Source organism: Emys orbicularis, chromosome 3, assembly GCF_028017835.1.
Source record: "Emys orbicularis isolate rEmyOrb1 chromosome 3, rEmyOrb1.hap1, whole genome shotgun sequence".
NCBI lineage: Eukaryota > Metazoa > Chordata > Testudines > Emydidae > Emys > Emys orbicularis.
This window is the reverse complement of record NC_088685.1, coordinates 207,603,882-207,622,532: the sequence shown is the minus strand read 5'-3', so window position 1 is coordinate 207,622,532 and position 18,651 is coordinate 207,603,882. Positions and strand designations below refer to the sequence as shown.

At 40.9% G+C, this 18,651-nt stretch overlaps 1 protein-coding gene across 1 annotated transcript in view; it reads left to right on the top strand.

Annotated features, from left to right (window-relative positions):
* Nucleotides 1-18,651, top strand: part of PLCB1 (phospholipase C beta 1) — a 633,260-nt gene that overhangs the window by 434,345 nt on the left and 180,264 nt on the right. The window contains exon 10 of the mRNA XM_065400502.1: nucleotides 13,677-13,823. Within this exon, the coding sequence (XP_065256574.1) occupies nucleotides 13,677-13,823 (147 nt within the window). The remainder of the gene's footprint in view (nucleotides 1-13,676; nucleotides 13,824-18,651) is intronic.

Below are 18,651 nucleotides of genomic sequence, written 5' to 3'. Positions count from 1 at the left end.
ACAGAAAATATCATAATGCCTCTATATAAATCCATGGTATGCCCACATCTTGAATACTGTGTGCAGATCTGGACACCCCATCTCAAAAAAGATATATTGGAATTCGAAAAGGTACAGAGAAGGGCACCTAAAATGATTAGGGTCATGGAACAGCTTCCGTATGAGGAGAGATTAAAAAGACTGGGACTTTTCAGCTTAGAAAAGAGATGACTGGGGGGTCTATAAAATCTTGACTGGTGTGGAGAACGTGAATAAGGAAATGTTATTTACTCCTTCACATAACACAAGAACTTGGGGACACCCAATGAAATTAATAGGCAGCAGATTTAAAACAAACAAAAGGAAGTACTTCTTCACACAGTGCCCATGTGCCTGTGGAGTTCTTTGCTGGGGAGATTGTGAAGCCCAAAAAAGCTACGAATAGACCTGAAATGAACACCGATCAATGGCGTGAGTTCGGAGTCATGGTTTAACCTTTAAACTGAATTTTTGCTTCACATTCTCTGTGCTATTGCAAGGGATTGTGCAGAGGTTGAATTGGAAAAGGAAATAAAAAGGTACTGGTACTTTTCCAAGTTCTGCCCGCAAAATGAACTTTCAGTAGATTGTGCAGGAATTCAAACCATGGCATGTCTACTGTCTGGGCTCCATTCCCCTAATACACCATTGGTCTCTTCCAGCTTGGCTTCCTTCTGGGTGTGGCTCAGATAGCGTGTTGGGTTTCTCGGGCTTCAGTCCTTTTCAATTTGGGGAAAAACATAAGAGGTGGTATCTCTCAAGCCCGCCCACTCAGGGTGCCAAAATGAGTGGCCGATTAGAGTAGATTAGGTAGCTCTTCAAAGTATGATCCTTCCTCTCCTTCCATGCAGTTAAATAACTTTAACCCCCTGGCCCAATCACTTGCCAGCTGGAGCTCTACGAACATGGAGAAGCTTCACAGTTCCCAGAACATATCTGAGACTGGCCAAAGAGACAAGCAAGAACAGAGCTGAAGGCCTCATTTGGTATATTTGGCCTCTTACTCCTCCTCCACAGGGACCATGGCAGCAGCCATTCTAAGGGGCGGGGGATTTGAATGTTCCCCAGCAGCCATGTAGAAAAGCTGCTCTAGCACCTTACTGTGAGGCAGAAAGAGGGCCTGACCTGAGAGACCATCGCCAGGATTAATGAGGTACAACAAGAAACAGAGCGATGGTATGAGGAAGGCAGGAAGCAGCATGCCAAGAGAGACAGGTGGAGAAGGGACATTGGTGTAATGAGCATGAATCAGAGGGGCACACATGGCCTAGGTAAGCAGGTTCTTATACTGAGCTCATCACTGTAGTGTCTGGACATCTTACTGAAATAAGTGCATATTTGAGACAGGAGAGAGGAAAGGGGGAGTGACAGGAGTTTCAGGGTTGGAGCCCCCAAGAGCAAGTCAGTGTCATGTGCCGATCGCGTTATATGGTTTTGAAAGAAAAAAATATCACTGTACTTGAAATGAACCAACACCATTGAAACTGAATCAAATCCAAACCCAGAACAAAAGAAAACCCCTAAGAAATCAAAAGCTTTTTTCAATCAAGTGATTTCAACCACTTTAAATCACACCAATATACACATATAGTACTTTGTGGTGGCATTAGAGAGTCTTTAAAGACTGCGTACTAGCAATAGGTTGACTTAAATGGCTAGCCTTAGAGCAAATTACATTGCACCTTCCTCAAATTTCTCAAAAGAGTTTAAACATGTGCAGCTGTTTTGGGATTTGTTTTTGTTTTCAGTCACTGCCATTTGATTTTGTAAAACCTATCAGCTGTGCTCATTGTCTTGTTTCAGATTAACTGATGGGTTGAAAAAGTGCATAAAATGAAACAGAGACTAAATGAAAAAATAGATATTAATGGTGAAGGGTGTCCCCTTCCTTTCTTTAAATATCATTATATATTTATGTGAATTATTGGCGTCATTTTCAGAAGTTCTGAGTACCCGCAAATTCCACTGAGGTCAGTAGGACCTTCTCCGCTGCCCCCTTGAAAGCCAAGCCAAGTATTTCTCTTGCATTTCTAACTTTTAAAGACATTCTTTCCTGATTTAAATTGCCATATAAAATAGCTGTTACAAAGCTGGAATCAAATTCAAAAGCTTTTGATGGGTCAAGTATCCCATAAAAGTCTAGACTTCTAGTGGATTCCTACAAAGATAACCAAAAGAGTACAGCATTTATTCATTTTTTCCTGTGTGTAATAACACACATCAAGACATTGACTTAGGCTGGGTACCTGTAATTTTGAGATGGTTGAAAACATTTGACTTCAAGCTTGCCTGTGCAGCTATGGGGTGGAGATGAGGGCTCAGTTTTGTAAGGTGTTGAGCACTCTGACCCCAATCCAATGAAGCACTTGAGAATGAACCTAAGTTTAAGTATAATGGTTGAGGGTAATATTATGGACAACTCTATTACATTCCGTTTTCCTACTCCTCATTTTAGCTCTTTAGGTATGTCTACACTGCAGTCAGGAGGTGTGATTGCCGCACAAGAAGACATATCTGAGCTAGCTTTGGTCAAAGCTATAATTACCCCTCCTGATTGCAGTGTAGACATACACTGTGTTGAAGCTCAGTTCTCTATTTTCAGGACTTCGGAAGGCATTATAGAGTTAAACCTTGGGACTGTTGTATGCAAAACCATGAATTTAGGGAGTAGCTGCTTCCAGTCCTATTCAACGAGAGAGTTCTATACAATTCTTAATAAACTGACATTTGGTACATACAGAAATGTTGTAAACAGTATTCACGATATTTTGTAAATAACATTTAAAACAAAAGCCTTTAGGTGCTCTTTCTAGAGACTTCCACCACTTCGTTGCTGTTACGTGTATTGCAATGAAAGGTTTCAACATAACATTTACACTTGTATACATTAATACTACTATAAACACATTCGCCTCTGATCTTCCTTCACAGATGATCTCTGATGGCTTAAATATGTAGTGTGTGTGTATGTGTGTGTGTGTTTGTCACTTGAATTCTTCAGAGCTTGAGAAGAATGGTACCATCTCAGTTCTTTTCCAAACACTTCAGCCTTGTCAGCAAATGGTTGTCTGGGGTTTCTTACAGCTATCAGCATTCCAGTCCTTGGGCTAGTTTATTCACATGAGTAGCCAGAGCCCCATTAAAGTCAATGGTGACTACTTACATGAGTAAAATACATGCAGGATCAGTTAGATTGTAAATTTTAGGGTGCAGGGGGCTGTCTTCCTACATATCTGTAAATCACCTAGCACACTTTGTGGCAACATAGTCTGTTGCTAGATTAGAATTAAGGTTATTAGAATATCAGCAGATACCTATGGTTGACAATGCACATAGGTCAAGTATATCGTGTGTTATTTGTTTCTGGAGGAAGTTTGAGGTTGTGACTAATGTTTTGCATGATAACTATGAAGGAGATTAATGTGTGTAGTATTTCCTTATCTGTTGGAAGCAGAAGGAAGTTCCTTGTGATGATGTGCAGTTTATCACAGTCAGCAGAAACATGCTATGCGGGCACTTGAGATGGTATTTCCATGCTGTTTAGGGCTTGTATAAAATAGATGTCACACGTGACCAACCTTAATCCCTTTTAAAGGAAATTTGTGTATATGAAATAATAACCATAACCTTATTGCTAAACATTTGATGTGGGAATTGCCTGAGTTGTTTGGGTTTTAAAAAAACCTTTGGTCTGTGAACACATGATGTCAAAGGGCTTGTTTCAATTTTGATCAGAGAGCGGTGAGACTTGTATCCTGAGTCCTAGGTGTATGAGTCCTGTCTCTCTCTCGCTCTCTGTCTCTGCCTCTGGAATTTAGAAACTCCACAAGAACCCCACCCTGTGTGTCTGTGTTTCTGTGAAAATTAAGTTCCGCAGGAGTTCCTGCAAGTCTAGTAAACTCTGCAGGAAAATCTGCAGTGCTCATAAGCACAGTTGCCAACTTTCACGTGGTAAATAAGCACTCCGACTTTCTCAATAAGCCAAAAATCAAGCTAATCCCATTTTAAAACAAGGCCAAAACAAGCCAATCCCTAAGAACCCCAACGCTCTATGTGACTAGATCCCCCTGGCGTGCAGTCTGGGACTGTGGTGGGCCCATTGTCCCTGCTTGCCCCCCCTTGCAGGGAGCCGAGCCAGAAAAAGAGCCAACAAGCTGCAGCAAGCTCCAAGCCCAACAAGCTACAAGCAAAAAACTAGCCAACAAGCAATTCACAAGCCAATTAAGCCAAAAACAAGCCCAATGTTTGAGGTTTTTTCGCGGGTTTGGCATGTCTGCTCATAAGCTGTGCAGGAATCTCAGCCTAGCTCTGCCAACTATCATATGAAGCTTATAAAATGCGCAGGTAGAGCTGTGCAAATATCCGATTTCTCAGGTCCAAATAATAATAATAATAATAGTAGTAGTAAAAACATCTGGAGTTGAATGAAATTTTTTGTTTGACCCAAAACATTTCAGTTAGTTTTAAGCTTTTAATTTTTTTTTTAATGTATTTGAATAAAATGGATGTAAATTTTGAAACGAAGTCATTTGGAGTAGAAAAATTGAAACGTTTCATTTTCATTTTTTTCCAGATTTTGTTTAGGTTGTGTTTTTTTTAACCATAACAATTTGGCGAAATGGACACAAAATTGTTTCGGTTGATTGGAACCTGCCTTTTCCTCTGGAAAAACTGAAAAACTTCATCCAGCTTTATGTCTAGAACTCTTTATTAAAGTTATAATCTTTGCACAATAACACCTAGAAGTTTATTGCTGCTGAAGCGAATCATTTTTCCATCAGCCACCCAGCATAACTCAAGGCCCTACACTTAGTGAATTCAATAAATTCAGCGTTCCTAAGCAAAGGGGGAGAATAGGGTAAGCCCTGGGGATTGTAGTGCCTCGCAGTTTCTCCTTCCCTGGTTGGTGAATCAGAACACCAGCTCCCCCGAGCACATTTTTGAGATATGAGATGGAATAAAGATTTTAGACTTTTCCATGTCTTAAATATGGGCATGCTGAAATATTAATTCTGCCTATTGTAAACCCTTTTCTAGGGAAACTACCACATTCTCCATAAGCCAAAAATCTGACCAATTATAAAACTCACAAGGGTAACCCCCTTTAATCTTCAAAGAAAAAAGAACCTTCCCCCAACAGCAACGAGTGTTCCTCCCCTCAGCTCCTTGATCAACCGCTTCATAAATATTGTGTGCGTGTCACTGGTAGGGAGGGAGGGAGATAGATAGTTAGGCGGGGGGGGTTCAAAGGATTCTACAGAAGGTGTCCAACTCCTATTTAATTTCAACATCCATTCTAATTTTCTTGCACACGTTTCCTGATTGTTACGCTTGCTTTTTAAACAATACGGTAAATTAATGAACTCCCTGTCATAGATTTATATATGTCTTATTTTATAGAGTGCCTGGCACATGGATTTTTTTTCCAGAGCACTGTTAACACATTGTGCAGTATTCATTGAATATAAATGTACTTTCCCCCCCTGTTAAACATCAATATGTTTTTAAACAATTTGGTCCCACTGCTTTAAATCACCTTTCATAACTGCTTAAGAATGGTTAGAGACACCAAGTTGGTGAGGTAATATCTTTTATTGGACCAAGAAGAAGAGCTCTATGTAACCTCGAAAGCTTGTCTCTCTCACCAACAGAAGTCGGTCCTATAAAAGGTATTACCTCACCACCAACCTTCTGTCTCTAATATCCTGGGACCAGCACAGCGACAGTAACACTGCATGTAAGAATAGTCGCATTCGAGTCCTTTGATGACTTGATGGGGTCATTTCCTAGGCAACAGTGTTTACTGGCACAAACAAGTACAAAGCAGGTAAGGGCCCTGCTGTTGCAGTTTGAAGGAGCTTTAATAATGCAATTCTATTTAAAGCCTAACTTTTGACATATAAGCGGTGGGGCTTCCTGTCTCCAGAGGTCATGGAGGCAGATCTTCCAAGGTGCTACACATGTCCTACAAGCTGCTCTTAATTCTGACATTAGAAATTAGAGATGTTTATATTAACTCCTGGGTTCTGGACATTTTCCATGCCATATCCCCACGTTACAGCAGAATACCTTTCAGCAGTTTCCGTTGTTTAATGAGTACGGTACCACAGAGCCCACCGAAACTGCAGTTCACTAATCTTCCCAATTTGTAATTCACAGAAAAAAATCTGGCTTCTCCCCCCTTTCTCTGCAAAATCTTCATAGAGTGCTCAAGTTAGGTTCTCTTATTACTGAGACTTCATTAGTTTTACAAACAGAGCTGCGGCAAATTTTAGAGCGTGTTCTGTATTATCAAAAATAATTACACGTAAACTGCTCTTGTCAAAATAAATGAGCCAAGTACTTTTTTGTAATGCGCTCTCCTTTCTTTTTAGATGGGTGTGTTTGACTTGCTTGCTGATTGGCAAAAATCATTTGCACTAGGTTGCACATTTGCTAACAAGAGTCTATTTTAAGTGAAGCCCCTGCCCCTAAAATTCCTACTGAAATGTGAGATCTCCGCACCCTGGATCCAGTAACCTCCACTTTGCAAATATGTTACAGTGGAAGCACTTCAACTTTCTGAATTATTAACTGGAGCAACATAATAAATAAACAAAGGAAAACAAAGCAATGATGTAGGCTAGCACTAATGGATATTGTAGGTGCTAACTTAAAAACACAGCAATGGGAAAATACAGTTTTATATAGCTTGATAATGCAAGGTTTTTTGCTTTTTAATCACTGGCTGTATTTTGAAAGTGCAAGGTTTAGGGTGGTTCTGCAACCCTTTGTTGAACAATACTTGTGGTGTTAGGTTTTGTCCATTGTCCCTACATTTATAATATTAAAGTTTAGGTTGTAGGGGAAATTCCCTATTCTGTTATGTTTGTTGCATATACTTGTATCGAAATATGAGCTGTCTTGGCCCCAGGTGTTCTCAGCCTGATTCTGCTCTCAGTTGTTAATCAAGAGTAACCGCACTGAAGCCAGGGGAGTTACACCAGTATAAAACTGGTGCAACTGAGAACGGAAGCATATCTCCAGTCTTCTTGGTCCATATGTGAAGATCAAATTTTTCTCATCCCAGTCTAACCTCCACCAAAATCATATTGCTGAATTTGTGTCATCAGCGTGTGATAGTATGATGGAGATGTATCCCAAAAATCTTTAATGAAAGTTTGTCTAACAACACATAACCTGTTCAGGCTCCTTTCTAGGAGCGGGAGGGTCTCCAAACAAACTTAAAAAGGGAAATTCGCCAATCACTCACAGATGTCCCAAAAGTGTGTCCCAGGGTGTGGCTCTTACCTCAGAGCTTGGGTGAGCAAAAAGGGTGCCTTCACAGAGGCTGTCTTATCAGCTTCCAGCTGGCCTGCCTAAGCAGACTCCCTTTTGGCTTCTCAGTCCCCTCCACCTTTTCTTTCTCTTTCTCTTCCCCTGGAACTGCTTCAGCTCTTTGATAAGGAATCAGCTGCTTAAGGTTCCTTCTCTGTGCAGGTATCTCTGGTTGGCTCATTTAACAAGCCTGCTTCAGGCTTCAAGCCTCCTACAGGCCTGCTCCTTCACTCTCTCTCACTCAGAAGTCAAGGGAGTCTCTACCATAGTCAGCTGAGGCAGTAGCAAAAAGGCCTGGCTCACCCAGGCAATTACCCCTGGGGCCACAATCTCTTGTTGACTCTGGCAGCGTGGAAAGAACCTGCTAAGTGAACGCTGATGCATGTCAGCACAAACAGCGTACTCTGCGCTCCTCCTCTCCTCTTCCGTGGAGGAACTCATGGTGCCTAAAGAAAACGAGAACGGTGGCCCAAAAATCCTAAAACAGCCAGCAAAAAAGACAGTAAAACTGCCCAAAATGGGAGTAGCTGGGATTTGCTTCCTCTTTCCAGGGAAGCAAGAGGAACACTGGGAAGAGGAAAGGGGGAGGAGCTCGGGTAGCTGAGTGACACTAAAATAACTATTTCCCGTTGGCTGCTGTCCTATCTAATCTGCATAGGAGGAGGAGGCCCACCCCACCAACCCCAGTCCTGTGCTATTGGAACCAGGACACACATTAGTTTTTCTTTCATTTTTAAAGTTTTCCATTTCTACTTTGGTAAGTTATTTAAGAATTTTCCAACCAATATCTGCTTCTCTCCAGCGCAGACTGTTTTTATCTCTTTACAGTCGATCCCACAACAAAAACTTAATGCAGAATTTCCGACAACACTATTACTTTCATTAATTTTAACCTTTAAAACAGCACTACCTAAAAGTACTGGGGAACTTTTAGTTCTCACCAACAAGGTCTACATGGACCAATTAATGTGCATAATAAATAATAAATAATAATTAGTAATAAATTATAATACTTATAGTAATAAATAAATTGTAATGTTACTTGCATACTTCCTTGACCTGTATTTAATGACATGAACCAGGCACATCTTGGAGAAATTTTGGAACCTTTGCTTCTTCTGTTCTCCTGTCTTCCTTTTACATTTGAGGTGGCCATATTCTTCTTGGAGATTTTCCGAGGTTTGTGATACTAGAGGCACATGTATGTTATTGAGTAGACATTCACTTTGCTAGTTCATTTCTGCTTGTTTCATATACTGCTTACGAATGGTAGTAAGTTGAGGAAAGGTTTCTTACATAAATGCAGCGTAAATTGCTTAAGGTTCTAAATTCCTCTACCACAGGCAGTAGAGTGGAGGATATATTGTTTTCCTGTTGCAGAAACTATCCTGAGACATCAAATGTTAGTTTTCCCTGTTCCATAGAGCGCATCTGAAATGATAAAAAGTTGGTGATGCCTTCATTTTAAATGTGCGAACAGCTGATTTTTTTCATCTTTGTTTGTCTGTTTTGTTTTGCTGGCTAAACTAAAAACTAAAAAATAGTTTGTTCAAACTGAAACAAAATGTTTTGTTGTGGTTTTGAGTTTTTCAACTTTTCTTAAATAAAATTGTAAAATTTGAACCAAAAATTTGTTTTGAATTGAAAAATCAAAATGTTTCATTTAAAAAATGGCAAAAGGGAATGTTTTGACTTTTTTGGAATTTTTTTTCTGATCAGCAAATTTGACACACATTCACATAATATTTCAGTTGACCTGAATCTGCATTGTTTTGGCAAAATAAATTTCATCCAAAAAATGTTGCCCAGCTCGAATTATAATGACAAAGATTTCTAACTCAAACAAAGCAAATACTCCTTTCTTTGTTTGACTAGCCCTTACTCAGCAAAACATCCTAGATCTGACCGTCCTTGGCTGCAGGATGGGGTCGTATTTCCGCAGGGATTAACTGATATTGAACAATTTCTTTATGTACTCAATTAAAGCACAGACATCTTTTTTCTTCCAGCCTTATGTTTTCTCTCCCTACCTACTTGTCATTCACCAGCTATTTATTCTGGAAATTGCTTAGAAAATACCATTCTCCATTCCTGTGTCTTTATTACAATATCTCAAGGCAGCAATAAAGCAAGGAATCTTGCTCTTCCCCTGGCTAAGTTTCCTCTATAAAATTCTAATTTTATAGTGAACCTGCTTTTTTTCCAGCAGTGTTACAGTCTGTGTAAGTCTGAGAGTTGCTGAGTAGGTGTAATTCAGAGTAGAATTTAGTGTGTTATTTTTATCTTTAAAAAAAGTAAAGATCCAAAGTGTGGTCACCATTCTCTCAGTATAACAGTATATTCTCCATTATAATATCAAGTCTCATTTTAAATGATTCAAGCAATGGGGCATCAGCCACATCCATTGCACTACCGTTCCACAGTTTAATAGATTTCACTGTTGTGAAACTTTTTCACATATTCCATCCTAAATTTTCCATTGCTTATTCTGGTCTCATTAGTCTTAGCTGTTTTTGCTTTTGGCCACCTTAAACAATTCCTCCCCATCCTTGTGGTTTATGCTTCAGATCCTTGCTGACAGTTATTACGTTCCTCCTTAGTCACTGTTTACACAGGTTATATGTATTGAGCTCTCTCATTTTTCTTATTTCTCTAGGTACCTTAGGGAACTAATGTCATCTAGTGGTTAGAGCACAAGACACAGAATCAGGAGACCTAAGATCTTTTTCCAGGTCATATAATCTTGTTATAGCTCCATTGCTGTCATGAAATGGAAATAATAATGCTTATGTTCCTGTTTAAAGTGTTTTACGATGCTTGGGTAGAAAGTGTTATCCTGTTATCCTGGGCGCCACAGTTCAGGAAAGATGTGTACAAATTGGAGAAAGAAGAGCAACAAAAATGATTAAAGGTCTAGAAAACATGACCTATGAGTGAAGATTGAAAAACTTGGGTTTGTTTAGTCTGGGTAAGAGAAGATTGAGAGGGGACATGATAACAGTTTTCAAGTACATAAAAGGTTGTTGAGAAAAATTGTTCTTCTTAACCTCTGAGGATGGGACAAGAAGCAATGGGCAGTTTAGGTTGGACATTAAGAAAAACTTCCTAACTGTCGGAGTGGTTAAGCACTGGAATAAATTGCCTAGGGAGGTTGTGGAATCTCCATCATTGGAGATTTTTAAGAGCAGGTTGGACAAACACCTGTCAGGGATGGTCTAGATAATACTTAATCCTGCCTTGAGTGCAGAGGACTGGACTAGATGACCTCTCGAGCTCCCTTCCAGTTCTATGATTCTATGAAAGTATTATTAATAATTTCTGTCGCTGTTCTCTAAATTATCTCCAGTTTACAGATACCTTTGTGATAGTGAGGAGTCCAGACTCGGCACTGACATATAGACCCTGATCCTTCCAACACTTCTAGCACATGCTTACCTCTAAGCTCATGTGTCTAATGGAACTACTCTCATGATTAAGGTTATGCATGTGCATTAGTGTTGGTATGATTGAGGCCATGTATTGTCACTTCCTTGGTCTGTGATTTGGTATCGGTATCCTGTGCAGCCCTAAATCCACTTTAGCACCACCTGTTTAAGGCTCCACAGGTATTTGAGGTGTGATGAGGTAGGGAGCTGTGGTGGTGGTTTGATGGGACATGCCTCCATCCCAGTCAAGACGGCTAACAAGCTCCTCTGGAGCAAGCCTGCTCCACTTGGAGGAAGCAACTTGTCTCAGAAAGGGCAGCAGCCAGGAGAAAAGCTGCTTTGCTTTACAACAGGGTTGCTGGGAGGAAGACAGCATGTAAACTTCCGCCACCCACAAGGACTCACCAGACCAGATACAAGCCGATCGCTCCAGGGAGGAGTTGAAGATAAACCCTGGCCCGAGGTTTAGCCATACCTAACTGCTATAAACAAGCCAGACCTCCATAGATTCTCTTAAAGGAAAACTCAGACTGAATGTCCTTAATAGGAAGGTCCCTGTACCTGGAAATCCGGAAAGACTGAAGTAAGATTCCCAAAGGAGACAAAACTTTGGAAGAGAAGAAACATTGCAAACACCCAAGCGGGGCCAAGGAAAGCCCCACCCTGTCCCGGGGTGGGGGAGGGGTGTTAACTCTGTGTCACTGGGCATCTTTCCGTTGACTTTGATGTGTTTGGGATCAGGTCTATCCTCACTGGGTAGCAACGTGCAGCCATAGAAATGCAGCCAATAACAGCACAGCTCCATGGGACCTGAAGTAGGCAAATCCTTGTGCTGAGCAGACTGTCCAGCCCTCTGATTGTCTGATGATTCGCTGGGCTGGAAACCTGAGGAAGGTTTCCTTACTCTTTTTGATCCAGCTGTGAAAGGGAAAGCGTTTAGGTCTCAGTCTGTTGATGATGGATTACTCTGTGTCAGAGCATCCAAGGAGCCCGGGAACGCTGTAGTCAGATTACCACGTTCAAGCTGTGGATGGGCTTGCTGTTTTCCCTTTTACCCTTCTTGTCGTTGTCATGAGGAAAGAATGATGATGGTGCTATTTCGTATTCTCACTATGCTCCGTGTCGCGGAAATAGATTCATTTGGTGTGATGATCGTTGGTGGTTATGAGACCAAGACATCAGAATTTAAATCTGTTACACACTTAACACGCTTTTGTTCACTGGCCACATCCTCCTCTCTGATCAAAGCCAAATCCTGAAGTCCAGGCTCAGATTTAAAATAACTACTTGCATCTGAAGAAGTGAGGTTCTTACCCACGAAAGCTTATGCTCCCAATACTTCTGTTAGTCTTAAAGGTGCCACAGGACCCTCTGTTACTTTATGCAGGGAGAGCAAGTGAGCACATTTTCACCTGATAATCTCAGAGGCCTTTATAAAGACCAGGTGCTATTTCCTTTTCATGGGTCAGGTTGCTCGAGGCATAGAACTTGTGACTTTTGCTATGATCACAGAGTTAGACAGTCTCAGAGTTAGGAACAGAGCCCAGATCTTCCACATCCTAGCCCCGTACCGAGTCCGCTAGCTCCTGTAGTTAGAGATATTGTACAGGAAACTTTGGAGAGGCCAATTAAAACACATCTTCTTCCATCATGGAACCTGGCCTTGTTAGGAGACATCATTCTTATCTCGCTGTATCCTGGGTTCTTCAAAGGCAGAGAAGTCAGTATTTATTTATGTTTATCTACAAGGAACAACTATGTAGTGCACTGAGGGAACAGCTTGAAGCTGTTGGATTACTACAATTCATCAAACAGACTTGTAGAGGAAAACTAGACAAATAAAATCAGAAAAAAAAAGGAGGGGGGGGGACGTTGAGAGGAAATGTTATGGCTTGGCCCAGTGGATCAGCGTGTTTCAGATACAGAGTAAGCCAAAGCCTAGTGGTTTATAGCTCAAATTCCGCCTCTCTGTAAGTAGGCACAGCTTCACTGAAATCAATGGTATAGATCCCGGTTGTGCCCAAGCTGAGCTTGGCCCCATAGTTTCAAAGGAGTGTTCACATTGTATTAGTCCTGACAACCCTGGGAAATAAAAATTAATGAAATAATTACAAAACAAAGCACTAACTCACACTTGCTAAGGGGGTTAGTTAGTCTGAGTTCATATATACATACTGGAATCAAACTGACAAAAGAGAATTTACCAGTTCTTTTTGATTGGTTTGTGTCCATAGCCTGCTGCTCCTCAGATTCCTGGTATATGTATTCCCCCAGCAGTGGGGTTTTTTTCTCTGTCCTTATTCAGGCAAATTCCCAGTCAGTGCAAAGAATTGAATGCAAACTGAATTAGGACCTCAGGATTTGGCTCTAGGGGAACTGGAGGGAATGGGAACAATTAGAAAGTCAATGAACAAACCAAAAGAAATGGCAAAGTAGTACTATTTATGACATTTTATGTGTGGGCCACATATGGGGAATTTTGATGCTTGGCTCTCATTGCAGTGAATGGAATGAGATCAAAAGTGTGGCAGATCAGTCTCTCTGTACGAGACTGTACAGTTGATGTCATGTGTTTAGATCCCTACACACAATTCTGAGAGGTTAAGGGTAATAATAATAAAACACTACAGTAAATGGTTTCAGAGTAGCAGCCGTGTTAGTCTGTATCCGCAAAAATAACAGGAGTACTTGTGGCACCTTAGAGACTAACAAATTTGTTAGTCTCTAAGGTGCCACAAGTACTCCTGTTATTTTTACAGTAAATGGTATAAATCTAGGCCATATTCATAACTAGTCTAATGTGATTATAACGTGGCCTTTCTCATATGCCCTATTCTAGATATGCATTGAATGTATGTCCCGAGGAGACTGTGCTTAGAATTAATGTGTGATTCCCCCGAATCTGTGCTTTCCCAGGACAGATATCAGTGGATGGATTTATGCGATACCTGAGTGGAGAGGAGAATGGCGTTGTTCCACCTGAGAAACTGGATTTGAATGAAGATATGTCTCAGCCATTGTCTCACTATTTGATCAATTCCTCACACAACACCTACCTCACAGGTATAGTACGGGAAAGATCTGATTTCTTATTTTGCAACATTAATAGTGTATTTGCAGTCATACTGGATGGATGCACTAACCACTCATGTGTAAATGATCCCACACTCTTATTGTTTCTGAAAAGTAGGGACAACACAGCCAGTGATTTTTATCCTGCTTCACAGAGATGTTACCTCCTTATTCTTATTAATATTGAACATCCATTGGAAGTTATATAGTTCAGTCAGTGCCTGATCCAAAAAGCCTAGTGAAGTCATTGAAAAATCCCCATGAACTTAAACAGGCTCCGGAGCAGACGTTTAATTTGGAAAAGAAATGGTTCATTGTCTAGCATCCAAGACAATATTTCATTACAATTAGTGATAGGTGAACCAATATGGTAAAATCCTCATAGTAAGAACCTCCCTGCACCTACTTCATTTTCCCCCCTCTAATTGAAACTAATTGAACCTGAAGCTTTTGTGAGATCAACCTTCAAAATAGATTTGCTTTGGTTTGAGAGATTAGAGAGGTCCAGAATGGCCCATGAGTCTCCTGCCCTTCTGCCCCTTTCTTCTTAAGGAGGGGAGATCTGGGCTGCTAACTGCCTTCAGCATCTAGGCTCTTTGATGGTGCAACCCAATTCTCAGAAATGCTGAGCTCCTAGAAGGTCCCATGACATAATTAAATTAAGGCCCTAATCTGTATTATTTATGCACTAAAGTCAATGGGGCTTTAAAACACTCAAGACTGCAAGAGCAGATCATTACCCTGATAACGCTACATAAAGATTTAGGAGCCTAACTTTTGTCTCTCCTTTTTAATAATCTTGGCCGTAGGGTTTATCTCCAGGGAAAGAATTGTGAATTCACAATTTTAAAATGTTTTTATTCTATATTATATACAGATTGAGCATTTTTAAGCACACTTGCCTAAGGGAATTTTGTTTGTTACATCTGATTTTATGTTAGCATCGTCTTGTGTTATATTAAACAAGGAAGTAGTGATAACAGTACGTAGTAAAAATCTGGCTCGTATAATTGATTTATGGTCTTTTTAATGTTACTGATTGAGCAGACATGCCTTAGTTCTGCAAAATGCCAGGGAGCACTGATTCAAACACAACAATTCCATGTAGAAGCCCAATCTAAACAGGGCAAGTGGTTGTTAACTTGGATCTGTTATAGTACTTCCTGCAGCACCTACTACCGCTATTGTATAATTAATGAACTGTCAGTATTTCCATTAGACCCCCATATTGCAGAGTTTTATACCTTGGCTGTAAATTGTGTTTTATCCTAAAATTTGTCATGCTCTGCTCAGGAGCAGCTTTGTTTCTGCAAATTGGATAAAAAAAAACATCAGCCTGGCTGCTTAAAAGTTATGATTCTAATATACAGAAATGTATGATCTTTAGAAGAATTCAAGCATGCTCAAAACAAAAGCAGCTTTGTTTTTATGGTGATATTTTGCAGGCCCATTGTCTGTAATGTGGACTGGGCCCTACTGATATACAGAAGAATCCATTTAGTTAGAATGTTGCAGTGTTACAAAGAATTCCTGATCCATGGAAACTCACTTCAATAGTAAGGCTGTTGTCCAAGGAGCTGTAGAGATGTGGCAAGTCTCTTACATTAGTGGATAGGCTCATAAGTGGGAGAGGCAGTACAGAGCCAAATTCTGCTCTCATTTATGTGCAGTCCTGCCCTTGATTTCAGTGGAGTTACTCTAGATTTACGTAGGTGCAGCTCAGAACATGATGAAGCCCTAAAGGTCTAAGGCTAGGTCTACACTACAGCGGGGGGTCGACCTAAGATACGCCACTTCAGCTACGTGAATAGCGTAGCTGAAGTGGCGTATTTTAGGTCGACTTACCTGGCTGTGAGGACGGCGGCAAGTCGACCGCTGCCGCGCCGCCGTCGACTCCGCTGCCGCCTCTTGCCGTGGTGGATTTCCGGAGTCGACGGCAGAGCGATCAGGGATCGATTTTATCACGTCTTCACTAGACACGATAAGTCGATCCCCAATAGATCGATTGCTACCCGCCGATCCGGCGGGTAGTGACGACGTGTCCTAACTTAAAAGCAACCAACAGAACGGACAACTAACAACTAACAGAAGCCAGGAAATACAGAATCAAGGATGAAACTTTGGCAGAAATCCAAATTTCTGCTTAGATATTGTAAATGTCTCAGGACAGTAAATAATCTTACAGTACGCACCTTAATATCACAGCACGAAGGAGTGAGTTACCAATTGTGTTTCAAACTTGCCTTGCCTTTTATGAGTTTAAGTCAGACCAAATTCGAAAAGAATTCCTACCAAATTGCACCAGCAGGTTACTTGACGTGCATTTTGGGATAGTTTCAGAAGCTACTCTTGGAAATTATAGAATTGTAGGACTGGAAGGGACCTCAAGAGGTCTTCTAGTCCAGACTCCAGCGCTCAAAGCAGAACTAAGGCCTGGTCTACACTAACCCCCAAATTCGAACTAAGGTACGCAACTTCAGCTACGTGAATAACGTAGCTGAAGTCGACATACCTTAGTTCGAACTTACCGCGGTTCAGACGCGGTCCACACGCGGCAGGCAGGCTCCCCGTCGACTCCGCGGTACTCCTCTCGCCGAGCTGGAGTACCGCAGTCGACGGCGAGCGCTTCCGGGATCGATTTATCGCGTCCAGACCAGACGCGATAAATCAAACCCAGAACTTCGATTCCCAGCCGCCGAACTAGCGGCTGGGTGTAGACCTGGCCTAAGTATTATAGACCATCCCTGACAAGTGTTTGTCTAACTTGCTCTTACAAATCTCCAATGATGGAGATTCCACAACCTCTCTAGGCAATTTATTCCAGTGGTTAACCACCCCGACAGTTAGGAAGTTTTCCCTAATATCCAACCTAAACTGTCCTTGCTGCAATTTCAGCCCATTGCTTCTTGTCCTATCCTCAGAGGTTAAAGAGAACAATTTTTCTCCCTCCTCCTTGTAACAACCTTTTATGTACTTGAAAACTGTTATCGTGTCCCCTCTCAGTCTTCTCTTCTCCAGACTTAACAAACCCAATTTTTTCAATCTTCCCTCAGAGCTCATGTTTTCTAGACCTTTTCTAGACCTTTAATCATTTTTGTTGTCTTCTCTGGACTCTCTCCAATTCGTCCATATCCGGTGGCACCCAGAACTAGACACAATACTCTAGTTGAGGCCTAATCAGTGTGGAGTAAAGCAGAAGTATTCCTTCTCGTGTCTTGCTTACAACACTCCTGCTGCTAAAATATAATGTTTGCTTTTTTGCAACAATGTTACACTATTGACTCAGATGTAGTCCTCGGTGCTATTTAACATATCATTGGTGGATCAGTATAATTAAAATACTGTTACAGAACACGTGAAAAAAAGTTGTCATAATTTAAACCAGAAAAAATACAATATCATGCTGAGTGCTTTAACTTTTGTGATACAAAATGTGGGCCCCATTTCTTTGTGGGTTCGTTGTGCTCAGTAAATCTGAGACAGCTGGCCTGGAATGGGACTTAATAATTAGATTGTATAGCTTCATTACAAAAGCTGACAGCCATAGATTTTATTTTCAAGCTAGACCAGATACAGTCGTGTTGCTGTTTGCATTCGTTCAGCAAACACTTCGTTCAGTTTAACATGTAAACAAATGCTACTGGATTGTTATCTTATTTGTTGGATGTTGAAGGGGTTAAAGGCTTGGAAAGTTGGGAACAAAAGCTTCAGGAACATCTGTGTACTCATTTGAGCAGTGCAAATGGCAATAGCAACCAATCATGTAATCATTATTAAGGAAGTAGGGAAACCATTCAGCCTAGCAATCCATCTTTATTATGGTTACAGTTATTGCCCTACTAATTATCAATCCTTTTGTTAGTTTTTAAGCTAAGAAAAAGGCATCCCCAAAGAAACACTGTTACAACACAAAGAGAAACATGTGCACAGTCTGACTTTATTTTTAATTGTAATGACCATTTTTCTAGCCTTTAGTAGAAACACTTGGCAGTACATCAAGTCCTGATTATTTATTTAGAAGCGCTATTGCTTTCTCCCCCACCCCCTTAAGGAAATGCAACAGTTAAGACAAAGGTAAAATCTATCAGGAAAGAAGTAATTTCTATTAATTCGAACCTGGTTTAAAGAAATCTCCTCTTTGGGGGAAAAATATTTCTCTCACCACTGATTTTTTTAAAAAATATCCTTCGGACATTAATTGCCAGTCCTGTTTTGTGACTGATTTCTTTCCAGAGTTGCCTGAGGTTATTGCTATTGTCACAATGGGGAGTGACACTGCTGCAGCTTTCCTTGCAGCACTGGAAGCCAAGCAATAATGATTGTTATCTATCACAATCGTTTTCACACACTTATTTAACCTTTAAAATGTATTTTGCCATCTGCCTTTTTGCCTTTTAAGAGGAAAGACAAATGCAGGATGCAGAGCTCATCAGTTTTGGGTTGAGTGTGTGTGTATAGACTGCAAAGTCTACCCAACTAACTCCCAACCCTGCTTCACCTCCTTCACCTGTGCTCCTAGGCCACTGAGCAGCTGGGTTACCTAGGGAGGTGGTGGAATCTCCGTCCTTAGAGGTTTTTAAGGCCCGGCTTGACAAAGCCCTGGCTGGGATGATTTAGTCGGGGTTGGTCCTGCTTTGAGCAGTGGGTTGGACTAGATGACCTCCTGAGGTCTCTTCCAACCCTAATATTCTATGATTCTATGATCTCCCATGAAGAATGCAAGGCAGTATTCCTTGGATACAAGTTCATTTTCTTCTTCTTTATTGCAACAATATTCCTTGCCTGCACCACCCATCTGCTTTTCTGCTTCAAATCCTGA